The sequence below is a fragment of the Falco punctatus genome (assembly GCF_963210335.1).
Source record: "Falco punctatus genome assembly, chromosome: Z".
In the NCBI taxonomy this organism is placed as follows: Eukaryota; Metazoa; Chordata; class Aves; order Falconiformes; family Falconidae; genus Falco; species Falco punctatus.
Genome location: NC_137586.1, coordinates 9,605,001 through 9,626,458, shown reverse-complemented (window position 1 = coordinate 9,626,458; position 21,458 = coordinate 9,605,001). Strand labels below are relative to the sequence as shown.

The window sequence follows — 21,458 nt, the reverse complement described above, 5'->3', positions numbered from 1 at the left end:
CAGTCACTCTGGAGGAAGATATTAACATATTTATTAAAAACATATTTATTAAAATAGTATTAAGCACTTAGAGGGTGGCTTTCTCTTTCTGAAGGCCACACAAATACTCGTGAAAGCCTCACAACATCCCTGTGAGGTAGGTTTGTCTTATGTAATTATGTGACTGTTTCATAAATAAAAGATTATGCTATTTAAATAATCAATGTTCATTTGAAGACGGTGACTTTGATTTCCCTGCTTAGACACAAAATGAGTTGGTCGCTACCATGTGTTTCCAGCACATCTAAGATGACAGAATGGCACAGGAAATAATCAGATGAACTGAAACTCAGCAGTGGGCAGACTAAAGTGCAGTTCTAATCTGAAAACTTACAGTACAGAAAAGAGCATCAGGGGCTTCAAAGTGTACAGTATCTCAGTGGCCTCTTGTCAGATAGTGCCCAATTGAGAAGGATGTTTGAATGGTTAACTTTGCAAATGTATGTGTGACAAACTAACATGTCCTCCTGGCTAACAGGATTCTTAACACCACTGACACACCCTGCCTTAGCAGTTCCCACAAGAAGAGAAAGCAGAGGCAATGAGGGATCTTGCACCTTCTGGCTGTCTTCAGGTTTATTGGGAAGGAGATCACACAGACATCACTATCTGAGAAGATACTGCACAAAGGCCAAAAAGTGGTCTGAGCTGTAGAGCAAGCGATTAGGCCAATGCAGAGGCATGGAACCCCAGGTCTCTTTGTAACATGAATCTCAGAGCAGAAGTTGGAAGGAGCACAGGGAAGTGCAGAGTTTGATTCTGTCTGAAGCAGAGGATATTTCTTTGTTCAGCGGGTTCCTGCCTGCTCCCAGAGCATGCAAGGTCAGGACAGGTTTCTTTCAAAGGAGATGGCAGAAAAATCTTCACACTGTATTTCAGCAAGCGTCTATTAAAGTAACGGTGAATTACATTTGCTTTCATTTCACTGCTGCAGTTGCACAGGAAAAAAGTTCCCTATAGAGCTGTGATATCAAGGGCTTCTTCATGCCCTCTGAAAAGAACACGCTGCAAGTAGTAGAAGGGAATAAAATAATTGTATCAAGTTTTTTCTCAGTGTCCAGTAACTACATCCCTCCCATGTCAAAGTACATCATGGCTATATTTCATGCAAATGCTGCAATGTGTTTTCCATGGGCACATCTTCATGCACGAGGAACTTGGTCTGAACCACTGAGACTCTGCATCAGAGAACACCAAAGCTTATTGCAAATGCTGTCCAGGGTCAGATCTCGGGTCACTTCCTTGAAGAATTTCCAGCTAGGGAGGATGTCTTGGTGGAGGTCATGCTCGTGTGACTCTTTTGGGAGCCTGCTGGCTGGGAGGGTGGTTTCTTTTTCATCACTGCTGTTTTGTTCTTGCTTTTAAATACCTTATTGGGGTCCAGCTTGTTCACAAAGGAATCAGCTTCTTCAGAAAGGAGAGCTGTGTTGATGGTTATGGGTTTATACATGTTAAACCATTGCTGAAAGGCAGTATGGTGGGGAAGGAAGAGGTTAAAAACAAACTGCAATTAGACATGTCCACCTTGTTCCCCCTCATCCCTGAGACTTGATTTTAATCATACACCACTTACCAGTTTGCAGTTTACAGGACTTTGAAGAGTGCTTGTGATAAGGATACACAAGGCTCAGCTATAGCTACAGCCCTGGAACTGCCCCACATTCCAGGCAGAGAAGAGGAGAACCAGACACAAACCTAACACTACCTTTCCTGCAGTGCAACTCCTATCAGGAACAACTGCTGATTTAAACCACAGGAGGAAAAGCAGAAGGAGGGGATGAAACTAAACCACATTTATTTAGATTCAGAGAAGCAGAAAAGATTAAAAAAACTTGGAATTTAAATGTGCTTATAAATTGAAACCAAACTAATTGAACTTCTCAAAATATAGCTTCTCTTCACACATAAAATAATGCAGTTTTTTAAACACTCTACACAAAGGATTTTGTGTTTGTTTCTCTTCAGCCTGATTTTACATCTAGAAGTGACCATGATTTTTTTTCATTCCCAGATGTCACCACAACGTTACACACTGCAGTTCTCATCTCTTAAGTGTTTTTCCTATAATTTTTCCATTGACAAAGTCAGGAAATAAATCTGTAAGGGTTATGGTGTTACAAATGCCACTGAAGTCATGAGCAAAGTGTTGAACAAGATAAACAGATCAATACCAAAATGCAGATGGCAATCTATTTGTGCACTGCTTAATGGAAAACAGCTTTAATATACCACCCTTGAAGACTCTTAAAAATTATAATGGTTAACATACAAAGAGGATTTTAACTAACAGAGGCTGCAAGTGATCAGGGAATACAGGAATGATTTCACTAAGGTTTTTGAATATACTAAACATAATAAAATATTCCAGGAGGAAAGTTACAGAAAGGCAGAGCACAGGCATATGCTAGAGTACCATGTACAGAGCCTTGACTGATGAAGCAGGGTACAGTATAGCAGGGAAGGTATCAGAAATACAAAGAAACAAGTTCTGCTGCCCACTGATGGATGGGAAATCAGCAGTGATTTTAGCGAGTAGTTCTGATGTATGCATAGGGCTGAGGCAGGGCCAAGGAATGCCAAGCTGGTAAGACAGCTGTCTCATCTAGGTGAAGTGCAGACACCCACTGAGACCCCCAGGCCTTGCCAACATACACAGATGTTGCATAGGCTTACGTGCTGGGTTCAGTAGTACTGTCAGATCCTTTCCCTGACCTGTGGAAGCAGGGTTAGGGCTGAAGGCCCTGTAGAACACAGAGGAATGGCAGGAGCTTCTAATAGCAAGGTTCTGGCAGAGCAGAATAGCAGTTTTACTATTAACGGGCTGGAATGGTCACAAAGCTGTACCTGGAGCTCTCCTTCTAGGACTGCTGGCATTGAAATTGCCCCTTTTTGGGCATCATTTTTATCAAGGCATCCCTTCATGACTGAGGAGGATGCAAAGAAATAAATACTTTTTGCAAGGCTCAAACTTATTGTCTTCCCCTGGGCTTCTGTCTAATCAGTACCTGGACTTTCACTTCCACCCAGGGAACAGTAGGCTCTTGTTCAGTGCTGTGCTCAGAAAACTGATCTAGATAAACCTTACATAGCTATGGGGATGAATGGCTTTACGTCTCCTCACTTGACAGCAGTCAGAGAAATGGAGGTTTACTTTAGAGTCAAGAAAACAAAGACCTGCTATTAGAGGTCAAAGGCAGAGCCCAGCTTGGGTAAGAAAAGCAAGGTTAACACAATGTTAGTGAATTCACTAACACAAACAAACAAGTTAGCCATGCTATAGGCAAAAGACTCATAGCTCCTTCCATGGCTTACTTAGGCTTACACCTAAGCCTGCAGACCGCCTGTCAAAAGGTAGGAAGACGCCTATGCTCATGCAAAATATACCGACAAACTGGATCCTGCTGTCCTACCTTGGCCTGCGGGCTGACCCCATAGCTGGTGAAGGCATACTGCCACTGTGGGAGACCCAGGTGGGTAATGAGCAGGCGATAGTAGGCTGTGAAGGTTTTGGTGAGGAAATGCCAATACAGAGCTCTGTCCAGGAACCATATCTCTGTGTCTGGGGAGACAACTAGAACAAAACAAACACAAATTACACTGTTGCTTTGAGTGATCAGATCAATCCTTGGCCATCATCAGATGGGAGACACAACATACTTATTAACGAAGGCCACAGCTTCAAAAACGCAGCATCCCTGACTAACATAGATGATTATCTAGAGGCAATGTGGTTTTAGTGGTTAAGAGCATAGGGACTGAAAAGCACTTGATTCTGCTCGCAGCCTTACTAAAAATACTTGTGTAACAGCCATTATACTCACTCTTCCTACTGTAAAATGGATGCAATGCTATACTTTCCCAATTTGGTACTGATACACTACATGGAACATGCTTGGACATCAACAACTTCGTAAGCTCAAAGTACAATTATGGCAAACATTTATCTACCCCACAAAGTAAAAAGCAACTAACTCAATTGTCAGTCATCTGGATTACTGAATAGAGTCCAGAGTCTGGAAGTCATGGGAGCGTTTGCTGCCAACAAAAACACATTTTGCAAAATCTTTCCACAGCAATCAAATATTTCTGTGGTGGCAACATCTTTCATAGCATAACAAGCAGTGATTTTACTTGGGAAATTGAGATGCTGAACACTGTCAATTAAACACACTGCCCTCTGTGTTGACATCAACACTTGTAAACAATGCTCCTTCCCCTTGTCCAGGTTATCCATGGCATGTGTTGAAATCACTAACACTGGAAGGCAAGAGGACAAGTAAAATGTTTCTGTCCTGGAAGTTGTAGTCACACCCAATGAAAGACACAAGAGTGTCTTTCCCACAAGTGACTTGAGTGCTTCACTAATCCCCGATGAAAACAGCTTTCTATGTAGCTGTCAGAAGAAACAGCTCGGCTCACATCTTTCACTCTCCTGTTCAACCCTTACGGCCTAATTTTGACCTAGTTAGCATTTGGAGGCTATGCATCCACACACAAGGTGGAAGAACTAGTATAAGTCTGTCTCGACCAGCTATGGACCTTTTTTACCATCTACCCTTTGCTTCTAAGAGGTTACAGCCTTTCTCATCGAAATGTAAGGGAACTGTTTCAAGACATGCAAGTAACCACAGCTATGTTAGTGGCTGAGCTCTAGCTCTGTATTATTTCAACATGATTGTATGTAGGTCATATGTAAATGCTTTCCTGTTTCTGTGCATGCAGAAATCTTAAGTTATAACTCTGACTCCAACATTAAAAGGAAGGAAAATGTTAGCTCTAGTTAAGTCTCTGTAAGGTTTAGCCCCCGACTTCAGTGGAGACAGGACATCCCACTAAATGTTCATCTAAAAATTGCAAAGAAGATCAGAAACATAAGATGATTGTATAAACGTGGTCTCCAGACAATCCACAAGAGATGGTTAACTTTGCTCTTTTCAGTCTTACCTGGTTTAGCGTGCTTATAAACAAGACAAACTTTGCCATTCCCATTGCATGGGTCTAATTCAAAGATAAGACTACGAGAATCAAAGTGTGGTTTCTCCAGTTTGTCTCCATTACCTGAAAGCAGAAAAAAAATCTTTGTGAAATGTGTTTGGAAAACTGACTGTCACTGAGCTGAAAAGGGTGAATCTATTTGATATTTATTAAAAAATCAGCTGAGGAAGAAGTAAGTCAAACATATTTATACTTCTTGGAAAGGATTAAGTTCTCTGTCTTGAAAAAAAAAAAAGTGAGAAAAATTTTTATCTCCAGTAGGAAAACAAACCAGAGTCAAAATCAGATGGCTGAAAAAAAGACATCAAGCTACCCTCTAGTTCCTCCGTGGCGTAAAGCAAGATCAGCTTTACAGATGTCACTCCTGAGAGGTGTTTGTCTTATTTTTTCTTAAAGTCCTCCAGTGTTGGAGATGCCACATTCTCCAAGCAGTCAACCCATATCCACTGTTACCACTTAGAAGTTTGCCTCATGTGGATCCTGAATCTTCCTTGCAGCAACTGAAGCCCATTAGTTCTGTTCTATCCCCATCCCTTTTTTGCCCTACTTTCTTTTTTCCCTAAGGAGGATGGCAAGAACAGTTTATTCTTTTTCTCTTGGCAGAAGACTTCGATGAACTTGGAGAAATACACATTTCTTCATACATTCCAGCAACATCAGTGTCCTTCTCAACAGTTATGCGGTCTGACTCACACTTGTGACCCACAACCACCACACATTTCTACAGGACCATTTCAGGATTGTAGCTGCAAGTTCTTCCAGAATATCATTTTAAATTGTAAAGGTGCTGGGGAAGAAGGTGGCCATAGGAGCTGTATTGTTCAGAAGAATTTTCCCTGAAAGTCAGGATGATAATTCTTGAGGGGATGTAAATTTTTCTCCTTGTACCTTACTAGTGCATCAGTGGAGGTATGAGTGGCTAAATGGAAGCAGATTTTGGTCCATTTCATTACAATGGCTAGAAGAAGATCAGGACTGCAGCCAAGCTGGAATGTACAAAAAGAAACTTCCAGCTGCGTTTAGAAGCTACAAGAGCTATAGAGATTCAGAGATAAGATTGAAATCAAATAGTTATTTTTTAAGCAGTCAGCATGACATCTAGGTCTGTTCTTATCTCCTTAAGTTTTCTGACTTGTTAGACTGTAAAAGCTCTGAGAAGTGTTTTTTTTTTCTTCTTTTTCTCTCCAAACTGCATGATGCCCAGCATTTTTAGGCAATCTGGAAACACACATTTTCCAGTGTCACCTCACACTTACATGTATTTACCAGAGTTACTTTTCCAATTCTGAAGAGCATATGCAACTGCCTTTTCACTACCAAGATAAAACCTGTTATCTTTGTTTCATGTAACACCATAAACACACAAAGACTTTAGAAGGTGAATCACTGGAGGAAGCCTCAGTTAAAAATTTAAATAGGGAAAAGGCAGAACAGAAGGACTATCAGGCTGTCAAAAGAGGATGCAAATAATACTAGTAACTGGCAGCATTAACAACGCCCATAAGATTCACAGCATAACGGTCTACCTCTCAAGGCTGCAGGGGACTAATAGGACATATAGTAGATCCAGCCCAGGAGACAAAGAAAACCCATCCAGTTGGAGTGACCTTTTCTGTTGCTATATCCATGTGCTATAGCCTAACATTACCCTAACAGTGCAAAAGGGATGAGACAGAGTACACTTTCTACCCTGTTAACAGGACCTTACCTTCCTCATCTGTGTCATCCTCCAGGTCAGCAAGAGTTGGTGCATTAGGCAGAGTGTACATAGACGAACCCCCAAGCCGACATAGCTTTGAGACACTATTAATCACCATGGAGCCCAGGGGCATTGGGGTATCTGCAATAAGATGATCATTAATCACATGCAGTGTCAGGAAAGCATTCTTTTCCTCCACACATGAACTCAACCTCTTCTAAAACACAGAGGGAGAGAACAGATGGGTATACCTAGCAGGCCTGGACACTTAATGAAGTCAGGTTCTACAGGAGCAAAAATTAGGCTTTTTCAAACACAGCACCACACTTACAGGTGATACAACACCATCTCACAGCTGTGCAGGTATGAAAATTACACTGCTGGCTAAGCCTGTGCTACAGCTGTTAGTCCACTCCTGTGAAACTGGCTATTAAAAATCCTGGCTAGCTACAGCCACCTCCTCAAAACTTGTTCTCCCTGCTGCTGCCTCTCCTACCAGAAACCACCCCACCCACACACAGCTTATTGGGCAGCTTGTCCTCTTTCCATCCCATATACCTGCACAGGATGCATCCTCTAGGTTCCTGCTCCAACACAAGACTTTATCACTGTGTCAACATGTGGGTGTTCCTGAATGAATGCTTGAGGACTTGACACTTGTCTCTCCTTCTGAGTACTAGTCCTGTTACCGGACATCAAGTCAACCAGCATCCTGTTCAGCCATGTGCCAGTGTGAATGGTTTCAGAAGACACTACTGGATGCTTGCTCAAACAAGACAGTTGCACATGCTGCCTTGGTCTCTGTGCACTTGTGTGCCCGAAAACAAGACTCTTCAGAGGTCACAACACTCTAAATCCCATTTGAAACATGATGGGACTCAGGGCAGGTGCGAAAGCCCTGATGTCAACTGTCTCTGAAATGAAATTCTGCTTCCTGAGGAAAACTGTATTTAACACCATCTCCAGAAGTAAGCAGTATCCACAGCTCAATTTGACAACCTTAGCTGACAGCGAGAGCCAGGGTAACAGCTGCAGTGTCGCCAGTGCAGTGCCTGATCCTTGCCAAACAAGGATGGACAATAAAGCTCAGTCCTGTTCTCACTTCCACCACTGACTCCAGTTTAACTGACTCTGGACTTGTGTAAAGCAGAGTCCAGGCTCCAGAATGTACACATGCTTTTTAATGAGAAAGAGGAATTATTAGAGGGTGACTCTTCCTACTGCTTTATGATAGTATAATGGGCTAGAGCTGCTTTTCCATGAACTACAGAGGAGTCTATAAACAAGACTTAAACTACATACATAAATATGAGTGTCAACAGATGGCTAGTGTACTACAAAATGGTATTTATGTCACAAAGACTTGTTTGGTTTCTAGGCACTGTTCAGTGTACATGTCTCTTCTGTAAAAGTCCAGCAGATGCAAGCAATAGTCTTTGCCCTGTTGCATCAAGAAGGGACCTCTGATGCGCAGTCATATTTCTTTCCTCACCACGACATCTCTAAAACAGTCTACAATCCCATGCAGAACTACACTCACTTATTGAGAGGTCACTTTTCTGTAGTCACTGATCAAGCTGCCTAGCAGAAACAAACCACTTCATTTTTCTGTGAGTTAAAGAATCATGCTAATTTGTCTTTCAAAATGAAGTGCTGCACATGCTTTTGCTCAGACTAATGCAGGATGCTGACAGAATTGTATCGACTATGCAGAAAGTAAGTTTGAAATTACAGAGATTCTCCAAAGGAAAGACTAGCTGCAATGAAATAAGGGTACTGGTGGAGAGGGATACCTGGACTCACCATCGGTCTTCACGCTCCAGGTCATCTGGAAGCCATCCGTCATCAGATAGAAGTTCTTTAAATCTTCTGGTAATACGCAGGAGTTTTTCTGCAATTCACGATCAAAGTGTTATGAGAAAATGCCGAATGTGTCTCAAACCCAAATAACAACTAAATATTAGTACAGAAATATTTGCTACCAAATGTTTTGCTCAAGTCCAAGATGATTCAAATCAGCTCAAATATTTTGTCCCAAAACTTTGAGGAAAAAATGCCTATTTCTTGAGTCTGTGCTACTATATTAACAAAGATGACTTGGGAAAATTTCACAATGAGCAATCAGTCATCACAAGATTTTTACAAGGTTGCTCCTCAACTGAGATGACATATCATCCTTTGATACTAATAGCCACTCCAAGATCACATACATAAAAATAATCAGCTTTTTTATAGATATGGCTTACAAAGGTAGAGTTTTGCTTTAATTGAAATCAGGCTAAATCTACCGGTTCCACTAAAGCATGTATAATACTAACACAAGGATTCCCTTCTTTTGTGGGATTTCAGTTCCAAGTAGGTGAGAGAAGCATATAAAGAGTTGCAAATAATTAAGCAGGTTTGATGTTTCACTTAAACAGTATGCGTGCAAACACACATAGAGCCAGTCTCACAAGCCTGCTGGTCTGCCTTCATGCCACCAAACTTCAGTGCTGGCTGGGGCTCTTAGTCCTGCTTCCTTCTGAGGCAACAGTGAAAAAGCTGCTCCAGTGAGCTGGTGAAAGTACTTTTAAGAACCAGGACCCTTCTCCTATTCTTATCTTGGTTGTGAAAGGAGCCTTTCTTAGCTTAGACTCTTCAGCTGTGCCACAAATATGAGAATGAAAGATAAAGCTTAATTCTCAGAACAAGAAGCCCAAAGCACTACAGGCTCGCGGTGACAGGACTGGCTGCAGACCAGTGACCCTCTGTTCCTATTGTGTCAAGAACACAAAATAAAAAAGTACAGAAGCCTGTCAGTTTTAAGAAGACAACCAACACACATGACTAAAGGAGTTAACTGTTCTGTTTGTAATTGGTTTAGAGAAAGATTGAGAAACATTGAAGTGAATTTGCATTTAAAGTATCACCAAACTCAAGAATCAAAAAGAATCAGATCTCAAAACAAACAAACAAAAAGTATCAGATGGTCTCCTGTGATGCAGGTTCCACAATCCAGATTGCTTGTCCAAGGCCTGCACCACCTTCCTTGTGAAAAAGTGTTCCTAATTGCAGTCTGAACCTCCAAGCTGCAACTTGTGGTCATTCTCTCTTTTCAGCTTCACGTGCCTTTAAATCAGCTTGGGAACAAAGACAAATAAACCCTTTGAGGGTCATTCTTTGTCATTAAACCAGAAGGATAGACAACTTCTTTAAAATGTTGATCTGAGACCTGTTTATAATCACAGGACCCTGGGAACTATATTTTACAGGGAAAATGGACAAATACTGTGAGAATTGCAATATAGTATGTCTGATAAATCAAGTACTTTTGTGACAGTATTTGCAGCCTTTTCTAAAACAGGTGTATTTCTTCCATTCAGCCAGTTTTAAAGACATGCTGTTGGACATTGCCTGCTCTTTGCGCAGTTTGACACCCAAAGCCAGAAAAGACAGAATTACAAACCTTAAGAACATTTATAGGTCAGTAGTGCTGTCCCTCCTATAGGCTTACCCTGCCACAGATCAAGATGTTATCCACAGCTAGGCCTCAGAGTCAGATATTAATAGTTTTCCATAATTGTGCCTTTGCTGGGACTACTTCCCTACACTACTAGAAAATGTAATGTTCAAAGTTTCATAAAATAAAGCAAGAATATTCTGGTAACCAGTAGCTAAGGAAAAGAAACATGCACATGCAGTTCCTGTAGCTCTGCTTTACTTGGAGCATCAATTTATAACATCTCAACAGAACCTGATCAGATTCTCCTCCGTGTCTGCAACTTGTGCTATCTGCCCTGATGTTGCCTAAATGCATCTATCCAGCAGGAGCTACCTGCCAGCTGTGCATCCAGCTGCAATGCTGGCCTCTGGTCACCAGCACAAGCAAGGAAAGGTGCTGGTCTCCTGTCCACATCCCCTCCCTTCCCTAGGATCAGGGCAGCCCTTCTGCCTGTTAAAGCCTTATTCATGGACACTTTCTTTGAATTGTTACAGTCACTGTCCCCTCAACTATGGTGTATACACTGTGCAGGAGCCTCTAGCCCACCCACAACCTTCACTCTTGTGTGTTAAACTTACTTTCTAAGTATACCCATTTATGCTGACAGAGTGTTACTGATGAGACCCAGACATTAAAGGCTCTGCAGCTTGCAATAGGGCAGGTCATTTTACTTGCCCTGTCAGCAGCCTGGTCGCTAGCACAGCGCTTTCCTAATCCAGGTAGGGAAAGTCTTCACAGGCAAAAAGTACTAAAGCAGAGAATCTGATACTGCAGAAACTTTGTTTTGAGAAGAACTTATCGTCCTTTGATAAAAGACTGTTGATGGCTGAGACCCTGGTGGTACATTTCAGGAGATTACTAAACCACATGGACATATCTGAAGTTCTTCAAATGCCTTTAACAAACACACCTTCTTCTGTGGGTTCTTCTTAGTCCTAAATATTTATAATTTCATGCTACACTTTCACCACTTCCAATTTTAAGCTGTAGCTATAAGCACAGTCACAAGGTTTAAAACTATGAAGAAAGAAAATACAACAGACCTGCTACAAAGCCTCAGAAGGGTACAATATTTACACAACACTTTCAGTTCATTTAAAACCCCCTGATTTTAACTAACCTGCCCCAACTGTAAAAATACATATGCGAACAGCTGTCTTGACTTCAGTAGGTGTTCTCCTTTAAGCAGGAGAACCAGATCTGCTGGCATGACAAAATATAAGATTTTAAAACTTCCACCATAGCATCCAGTCAAATGCTACCACAAATCAGGCACATACCAATTTAACAAGCATAGCTGATTAAGATAAGGAGAAAGTACATCTGGACAGGCCTTCTGCTCTGAATCCTCCTTTTCTGTATGGGGAGATTAACATGTGCGTGTTTCTCCAGACAGCTGCCCTCCCCACTCTATCTTAGAATTCTCCTAACCATATCCCTTTGCGTGACTTCCCAAATGATGCTGCAAAATGTATGAGTGGAAAATGCTGTACCAGAGGACATCTGGGGTCTACAGGAAAAGATGTCTATACAGAGAGCTTTGCTAATACCCACCTCTCCCATCTGAAAGAAAGCATTGATTGATTTGTTATATTATGCTCAACCACATGACCCTATGATGTCAAAACAGTGGTCTTCCAACAGCAGAGTTGGAGAAACAAGCCACTACTATATACTAAAAATGGTTTCTCAAGCTCTGTACTCCCCCTCCTCAATTGGTAGTTTCTAGGGCTGTGATCTCCAGCTCCATAAAATACAATATTCCTAATAATGTGCCAGAAGTGGCTTAACCACAGCCCTGAGAAGCAGCTGTTTTCACTCCAGTCATATGGTTATACTCATCAGCTCATAAAACAAAATATCCCAAGTGCCCAATATGGTGTGTGAGGTCTATTTCTTTTGTTTATTGTCCGTAATATCTCCAAATAGTCTCCCAAGAAAGAACAGTCCATTGAGGATACAGAATATTAGAACCAGGGTAGTTTTGATGCCAAGACCTGATCAGCACTGGATCCAGAGCTAAACCACTGACATATGGCAATTCACTTAAAGCACTGTTAATGCCTCCCAAGCAAATGTCCTACAGAAATCGACAGCAATGAAAACATACAGCTCTAGAGACTTCTCTAAAAAAAACCTGAATTAGTTTTATCCAACTTCTGGGGAGAGAAGGAAGGGATTTATGTCATTTCTCAGGGTTTCCAAGTAGCAGAGCATATCAGCAGCCACCTTTCCCTCTCCCTAACATCATGCTGTTTCATGACTGGTCTGCCCCTAGCTGCCAGTGATTGCAGATGTTAATTAATGTAACGTTTCTGTGTTCTATAAGACATTCTTGTTGCATCTTTTATAAATCTGATCTGGGGGTGGGTGGGTGGGGTAGGGATCCCAGGAGATCACCTTACATGGACTTCCTGCCCTGAAAGGCACTGGGCTGGAGTATAATTGATCCCTGCTGCAGGGAACAGGATTTGACAATTGTCTTGTGGATGATATCGTGTAGCCAGTTTTTAAATCAGAAAGGAGGGGAACACTGTTTCAGAAACACTATCTACCTCCCAAAAGTCCTGCAGCCTCTCCTTTATTATGCAGCTTGAAGAAATGCACCTTTTTCATGCACTGGTTCTGCTGGATCCACTTTCCCCACCTCTCCCATCATCAGGGCCACAAGACAGGTTCAAGATGGGCAGATCCAGTGCTCCTGGGAATCATCAATGGCAGCTTGCCTAATGCTGAGGGAGGATGTTACAAGAAGGATGACAAGAAGGACCCTTGTGGATGCACACGCCTGCATACATACTTTTGAGTCAAAATGCCAGGGGAGGTTTAGACTGGACATCAGGAAAAATTTCTTCACTGGAAGGGTGGTGAAGCATTGGAACAGGCTGCCCAGGGAGATGGTGGAATCACCATCCCTGGAAGTATTTAAAAAATGGATAGATCCAATGCTTAGTGACATGGTTTAGCGGTGGGCATGGCACTCCTGGGTTAACGGTTGGACCTGATGATCTCAAAGGTCTTTTCCAACTTAAACCTAAATGACTCTGTGAAGACTTCTAGAACAGCCAGGAACTATCACCACAGTACCCACTGAGATCCACATTCAGAGAGAGTTTCTAGATTGTGCGGTAGCCTGAGACAGTCCTCCCCTCAGAGAGAAAAGCAACAGGGTGCTTGAGGGCTCTTTTATGGATTTTTTAGAGGAAAACACATCTTTGTAGAGAAAGTGTATAAGGAACAACAACAAATTTCCCATGTAGACTTGCAGAATATCAAAGCTCCAGCAACGTGATAGGCAGGGACCACCTACAACCAGCCAGTGGCAGTTCAGACACTGCTAACAAACCAGCAGAGGAACAGACAAAATGACTCCCTCCCATCCCTTGGCCTGCTGTGGTACTGAGCTCTGGGACCTCCAGCTACCCCTGACAGAATGCAGTTTTCTTTTCTTTGAAAACCAAAACAATGATATGACTTATTTCTCTTCTGGTTGACGCAAAAAAGAAAATGTGTTCAGATGTTGTCATAGCAGATACCCTAAAACATTGCTGGGAAGCACTCTGGTAACACTTACTTTTAAAAACTACACATGGAGGGGAGCAGGCCAGTTGCCTGCCCAATGTTAGGAGTGGGAACAGGTTCATAGCGTGATATGCAGTTATTACAACTGGCATTCCAGTGACATGGTAACTTTGTTTCTACTCTGCCTTCTATTGCTTGTCTAACTTTCTTGGGGAAGAGATATCATCTTGGCAGGTCAGAATATCAGGAAAGGTGAAAAGGCAATCTGCTTTTATTGTAACATTTTGAACTGCTTGAAAGTTTGGGGGAAGTGATGCTACCCATGTAAACACTAGACAATCATATATCTTAAGTATTTTTGCAAGTGCGCTGATTTCCAATAAAATATTCAGGATTGGCTTCCTGAAGTGTAAAACTTAACAGCTCTTTCTGCCTCTACAGAAAGCCTTGGACAAAAAAAACCCACCAAAACCCCAAAAAACCACTCTTCTGCCTTCCTACTATCTTACTGCACTGTCTCCTGTCATGAAGCTCACCTTCTCTTGCAAAGCCTCATGGCAGCTAATGGATGTTTCACAAGCTGATCTAAGATTTTAAAACTTCCATTGTAGCATCTAGTTAAAAACTAGCACAAACTGGGCACAGCCCAATTGAACAAACAAAGCTGACGGAGGCAAAAGAAAATGCATATTGCTAACATTATTAGAATATAATTTTAACCATTCATAAAAAAAGGTTGATTTTCTTTTAAGAGTTTCTGAACACCATAGATTTTTTTCTCAGTAGAAGTACATTTCCATTGCAAAACAGAAATATGACTGAAAAAAATGCTTCTAGAAAAATAAAGTAAAATAAATAATTCTGAAGAATAGGGTTTTTATTTGGTAAGTCTCTATAAAAAAGAGGGTGTTTTGGGAAAGAGAATGTAATTTTGGGAACAGTCTAGCCAGTATTCTCCACATCACACAAAAAGCCCTGCAAATACTTTTATAAGCAATGATGTAGAAGGGAGTTAAAAATACAGACTGTGACAAGATCTTGTTAAAATTTCAACTAGAAATGATTATGTGCATAAGTATTGCCACCTAGTGGTTACCAAAAAGATCCACACCTGTGGTAAAAGTGAACGTTGGGTACATACAAACTTGTGTTCAAATTCAAGCAGAATGAGTTTGGGTGCAAGTTCATCCTGGAAGGGCTGTGTGAGATGCTGAGTGCTTTGCACTCAATCATCACTGCAGGACAGACTGCAAATGCGTGGACTGTGCTAGATATCAGACTTCATCCCCAAAGATCAAGAAAAAAATAAGGAAAAAGAAAATAGTTACCTTTTAAATTCAAGAAGAGAGATTTCAGGTTTTGTCAATCCAACTGGAACCAAAGCCCAAGAAACAGATAGCGAAGTCCTTCACCATTGGCAGTCCAGCTCAACTGTATCTACTTAGGTTTCGCTATTTATTTCCACAATTAACTTAGTCCATTAGTGGGTAGGGAGGGAGCTAAAGTTCTGTTTTGACATCTTTGGAGCGAAATGCTTTGGCTACAGCATTTCAAAGTCTGACTTTACAAGAACAGCCCAGTTTTGAAAGAAAGCCTATTAGATTTGGAGGAGTAGCAGCACCTGAAAATGACAGCAATACTCTTGTTCAGGAGAAACAGTCCTCTCCACTCAACAGAAGAATGAGCGAGTGTCACCCTGCCACTCCCAGACCTGAGCTGGCTCACAGTCAGGGTGCCTCAGACTTCCCAGCCCAGTTTATTTGACACCTGAACAACAGCTACAGGAAATCAGGAATAAGTTCACACAAACCTGAAAAACCGGGCATTTCTGCCTGACCACAGCTGCTGAGAAGTTTCAGTAGATAACACAGGTGTACATCACATACATTCTAACCTGGACTTACAAACTCTTGATAAATATCACTAATTGAGATAGGCCGTTACAAAACCTAATGCAATATTCTTCCTTACCGTTAAGGAAAAACTGTACATGGCAAGGTGTGATCAAAGGGCAAGTTATTTTATGCAGCAGCAACAAGGGCAGTCTCTGGGAGCATGTGCGTTAAGGCATAGCCAGGGCTGGAGCAGAGGGAGGATGATTCACTCAGCACCATCCTCTGACATGCCCCTTTCCAAAGGCCAGTCAGCTTCCACTGTCCCTTCCCTACATATCAGCGATACCTAGAAAGGAGTTATTCCCCCATGGTCATAGGATTGACAAACATATATATAGTCAAAAAGGGGACCAAAAATGCCATCTCTGCCCACCAAAGTCACATGACAGTATTCAAGAACCCTCTGGTCATGCACTCTGATGCAGTGAGGTCAGCTAATGTGGAGTGAAGGTTAAAAAGCTTCTTAATTTTGTTTGAAAGGGAGTTGGAAAATGGTTTCAGACCTGAGTCAGAACAGTGTTTGTTCTCCACTGAGTCACCAATGTTGCTGCCTACTACAATTATGTAATTTCTTCTTAAGAGCTGTCATTCTGAATACACTTACACTGATGGAAGTTTCTTTAACAGATCAGGCACATGTGATAGCCTAAAATACAGAGTAATACCTGATTAAAAAAACCCAACAATATCTGTTTAGGCTCCACTGTGTATTAAACTTGTTAACAGGCTGTCTCAAACAAATGCAAAGTAGCCATTGCATTTGACATTCTCCATGGGCTGTTGTACATTCAGACAGACCTCATTGCAGTATTACCACAAAAATACTCACTTGCTCCCATGAAATGATTGTGTGGCGTTCAGCTGGCTCCTTTTCCACAAACGTCACCTCAGCAACTCCTGGAGAAGTCTCTAAAAGGAAAAAGAGGAGCAAGTTCACAGCTGGCACGGGTGAGACCAACACTGTGAGTCAGACAATTTTGCAAGTTAATCTTACTGACAGCTGGGGAAAAGGCATTAATGACTGCCAGCATTGTGCTGGTGACTGAGCAGTCACTTTCTTTTGTTTGTAACTGTACTCAGCATGTCTTGGCATAAGGATGGGTAATGCTGCACAACATGTCAGCCTTTGATATTTGTTATACATACATACACACATTTTGTATTCAAGGTCTAATCTTTTGCAGAGGATTAATGGAAAAATCAACCATGGGTTCCCAGGCAAACTCTAAGAGAAGCAAATCTTTCTTTATAAGCATACCCTGTGGTTTCAGTTGGGTAGGATATTCTCAGCTTGAGACAAAATGTTGTGCAGTGTTGCTGTGAATTGCAAACTGTATTCCACAAAGATAGGCACACTTCAACACTGGATTCAGTGGGTTTGAACAGAAGCAGAATCTGATCTTGCTGAAGGGATCTGCATGAGCAACCATACGTTCTCTGGAATCCCAGCTGGGCACACGTGAATTTGTTACAAGCACTGAGCTCATAATTTATAAAATTCATCTGAGTATTTTATGGGAAAGAATTCTATATAAATGCAAGATAGTAATCTACACGGTGCTATCCTTGCAGGTGTGCAATGGCAGAACAGTCTTGCTTGCACTTATTATTTTACAACATTTTACTTCATCTACAGCCAACTGAAATACTTCCCACTGACTTCATTCACTTTGGATCAGGTCCAGAAAGACTACTAACTTGGTGTTGTGGGAACTGCAAGCCCAGCACAGGGTTGTGGAATAGAAGTGATCACTATGCAGAGCTTTCAAGACTGGCTGTGCTATGAAAGTATTGTCTCCCAAAGCAGTCACACATATTATAATCGCTTTCTGGTAAAACATACACAGTGCACTAGACAGGAAAGGCAGGCACGAGAAAGCTTTGGTTTGGTTTTTATCTCCAGCACTGGACTTTTTAATTCTACCAGTAGTGTTGTTCTTGTCTGTTCTGTTGGTGGAAGTGCTTCACTCTGCTTCAGGAAGTCTAAACTTCACTTTATTGGAAATACTGATAGGTACATTGTCAGACAATTTAAAAGACAAGACAACCAGAAAACCAAACTCCAACTTTAAGACAGAAAAAAGAAAAGAAAAAAAATAATCATAGCAGTTCACTTAGGTAATCCCTTTGGCCAAGGTGGGGCCCCAACATACAGAAGAGTTATGTTTGGCAAAGTTTCACTTCCAATAGGTGAGGTTGCAAGGCAGAAGTGTCTGTCTTTTTCTAAAATATAAGCCATCCATATGTATTCACTTCTAAAGAAGTATGTGAAATGAATGACCTAACCAGTCTTTTCCATCTAAGCTATGCAAGCCTTATGACAAGTTAAGAGATTGTAATAACAGAGTAATTGTTATTTCTGTGATCAAAGAAAACAGCAGGGATGTTTAATTCATCACGCACAATGGCTCGACTGGGATGACAGAAGATTAAATATTGTATCAGTCAAAGAAGCCATCTAGGAATGAGAGAACTCTAAATAGGTCTAAACCAAACCCAAGATCAAAAGAAAGAAATTGTATCTTAAAAGCCTGAATGTTATATTAAAAATATCTTGTGGGTGAACTGAAGACCACATTTAATAGATGTGTGTGGGTATGGACAGGAGCTCCATTAAACATTAATGAGGAAAAGAAGTCGGCAATGGGTTGCTTTTTCTTCTAGATGGAAGAAATAAAGAAGCTACCCAGGTTAGACAAAAGTTACAGGATAAAGCTTAACTAGTTCAGGTCACTCCTCCGTATTAACTATCCTGAATCAGGATCACAGTAAACTCTGTCCTAATTTTAGGACGTTTAATCTGGAAACTTCCAAAAATGCTTTGCAGTATTAATGAGAAATAATGGATGCAATGGTGTGACACAAAGCTGAAGCAGGAAATCACAGCCTTATCAGTCCTTATGGTACTGCTAATATTGACTGTAAGTTGGATAAACTCTCAGCATCTTTGTAAAGCATCTGGAGAGTTACATTCTTACGCAATAAGAACTGGAAATAGTGAAGTATGGTCCTGCCCTAGGCAGTGCAGAACAGCTAACACCTCCCATTAAGATTTAGCTGTGAGCCAATCAACCTTTCTAGAATTTGCTAGTAGTCACAGAACTTCAGCACAATGAATCTTGCTGGCGGGGGAAAAATGCTTCTCTTTTTTCCCCAAATTACAACCTCCATAATGGTTGTGAGAAACCTCCCACCTTGTAGGGACTTCCACAGAGACTACAAGCTAAAAAAACCCTCAAGACACACACCCCCACCCCCCGCTCATATACAGAATTTGTTTAAAGGAGGGTTTTTGAAATGGTGCCATGAATATTTGTTTGTAAACTTTTTCAAAAATTTCGCCTCAAGCTCCCATATACTGTATGTGCAAAATTTTCTTGCTTTAAAAGAGTATGTTGAGTTTCATTACATGACCATTTGTATCTCCTGGAAAAAATGTTTCACAAACTCAATCAAGTTAAAAGCCTGCTTTTATATTATGGTAGGCAGAAAAGAATCTGCTGGCTTCATGAGACTTCCCAAAAGAAGACTGAAAATAAGATAGACTCTAGTGCTGCAAACTACCAAGTAAGGAATCTTTCTGAATGAGATACTCTTAAGTTATTTGAAAGAACAGATTGGTAATGTTACCCAATTAGTGCAGCAATTCTAATTAATATGGTGGCATAATTTACATGCTTTGGACTACTTCACTGGGAAAAAATATGCAAAATTCCCAGAAGGAGTGGAGAGATGGAGAAAAGAACCAGAGTAAAACATCACTGCAATGGACTGGGGTACACATTGCTATACTGCACAACACAAGTTGTCAGAGATACAGACAGAAAAACAAAGAAACCCAAACACAAACCAGGAAACAACTTCCACGTGAAAGGGATATTACAGGACTTTCAGAGCAAAACCTGCATTGCCATGTCTTGTTGGTGCAAATAACACACCTACCCAAAACATTTTATATGGTAACATTATTTTTGGACATAGTTAACATCATGCAGATCTCATACATCTGAGCCTGGCTGGTAAAAATGAGGGCAGGACTAGTAATTTGTAAAAATCGTTATTTCAAAAAAGCATTTGCCATGATGGTTGATTATCAGTAGTTTCACATTTTTAATGCTCTCACAGACTAGAAAGTTAATGTTATCCTGACCTTACAACTGGAAAACCAAAAAACTAAAAACCCAAAAGAAAACCCCCAACCCAGGAAGTGCACCAGTAAGTCAGTAAGAGAATGCTGAACAGAGACTGAGGACAAAAGCCTGTCTTAACTGAAGCCCACAGAAATAATTTCGGCCTGATCTTCTAATCTTGTCTGAGAGCTATCCACAAATATGTACAATTAGCCATATACTAGGTTACCAGATGAAACTCACTATCCTGCAATACAGCATCTGGGTGAGGTAACTACAGCAGTCACTTTTGGCTTTAAAATTCATAGGAAGAAGTTCTGGAACTGCAATTCATAATGTTGTATGCAAGGCTTGGGACAGATATATTGCTTTCCAGACATACAAATATGACAGTTCTATAACCCAAGCTGCTGACAAAGAAAGGTCTGATGCTAAAACCCTTTACAGACGCAAATACTTTCACCAATTCTTGTGATTCTACTGACATGAGTAAAGTTTTGTCTGAGAAGCCTGACTTTCAGATGTTGAATGCCTTGCCCTTCTGCTGAACTTCAAAGGGAACTGCAGGGATGCAAGAAAGCTCAAGATCTGAGCAAAAACCAGAGATGGCAAACAGGGCGTGTTGTGGGAAAACTCCCATGGTATGGGAATAAGCTGCAGGGCGACTATGGGGAGCTGATCCTGAGCAGATTCACAGATTAGTCTTCTGACAGAACACTGCCACGCTCAACTGCTTCCATTGGGCATGCTACCTGCTGACCCTATGTTACAAGAGATTGTAAGAGTTATGCATGCTTTTGGATAAAACACCACCTTCTCTTTGATTTATTTTTTGAAAATGTAGGGCTCTCTTAATTCAAGACATTCAGGATTTCTGCCATTGATTCAAATGGTAGAAACGGGGGTTTTGTGTGTGTGTGTGCATACAAGAAGCACAGCTATGTGATTCTAGAGGAGGAACTGTGACAACCCTGTGACTGGGGTTCAGCCAGGAGCACCGTGGTTCCCAGCGCTGCACGCACCTCACGCCCTGGGGCTGCCCAGCGGTTCTGGGCTGCGGGGCCGACTGGGGCAGCCACGGCCGAGCCGAGCCCTGCCCTGCCAGGCCCGGCCCCACCGCTGCTGAAGCGCCTCGGGGCGGGGGACCTCGGAGCCCCGGCAGGGGCCGGGGCCTACAGGGCCGCCCCAGGACCACCACCCCGAGCGCTGAGGGAGGCGCCCTTTCCCGCCCCCGAGGGGGTTTCCATGACAACCGTGTGAAACCCACCGCCCTACCCCCAGCCCTAACCCCAGGCCCAGAGGCTCTCGCACACCACCACTCACCCAGTATCCGCGTGACCCCCAGGGTGAGCTTGTCCAGGTGGGGTTTGATGCTGGCGGAGGGCTTCTCCTCCATCCTCCGCAGGGCCCCGCCAGGCTCCCCTCACCGGCAACGACAGGGTACTCAGGCGAGACCGATGATGGCGTGTGCGTGTGTGCGGGGCAGGGGGCGGCGGGGATACCCCTTTTGTCCTTCCTCCCCCCCTGTAGCCGCGGCTGCGCCCCGAGGTGCGGCGGGAGCGGTAGTTCTACAGCCGGCTGCGGGAGGCGTGAGGCGGCCTGACGGGAGTGGCAGTTCCGCGGGAGCGCGGCCCGCCGCAGCCCGCGCTCGGGGCACTACGACTCCCAGCATGCACCTCTGCCCCGCGCGCCGGCCC

The 21,458-nt window shown here is 42.3% G+C and overlaps 1 protein-coding gene across 2 annotated transcripts; it reads right to left on the bottom strand.

The window, feature by feature from the left end:
- Positions 1 to 14: 14 nt before the first annotated feature.
- On the bottom strand, positions 15 to 21,224 carry TPGS2 (tubulin polyglutamylase complex subunit 2). Of its 2 annotated transcripts, none has more exons than XM_080371400.1 (7): positions 21,085 to 21,224; positions 16,461 to 16,540; positions 8,537 to 8,624; positions 6,743 to 6,874; positions 4,984 to 5,097; positions 3,450 to 3,610; positions 15 to 1,501 (listed from the first exon to the last, which is right to left on the bottom strand). In XM_080371400.1, exons 1-7 carry the CDS (start codon positions 21,155 to 21,157, stop codon positions 1,274 to 1,276), a joined length of 876 nt encoding a protein of 291 aa, XP_080227526.1. In that variant the 5' UTR covers positions 21,158 to 21,224; the 3' UTR covers positions 15 to 1,273. The 2 variants fall into 2 exon arrangements, with proteins under 2 accessions (XP_080227526.1, XP_080227527.1); XM_080371401.1 differs by having other exon boundaries at positions 1,287 to 1,461.
- Between the last annotated feature and the right edge of the window lie 234 nt (positions 21,225 to 21,458).

Bases quoted from the DNA above. Each gene is read 5' to 3' on its own strand.
- TPGS2 (XM_080371400.1), bottom strand. From the start codon at position 21,157: ATGGAGGAGAAGCCCTCCGCCAGCATCAAACCCCACCTGGACAAGCTC. The intron at 6,875-8,536 runs GTGAGTCCAGGT...ATCTTATTGCAG, and splicing joins CTGGAGCGTGAAGACCGATG to ATACCCCAATGCCCCTGGGC. The intron at 5,098-6,742 runs GTAAGGTCCTGT...TTCTGCTTTCAG, and splicing joins GGATGACACAGATGAGGAAG to GTAATGGAGACAAACTGGAG.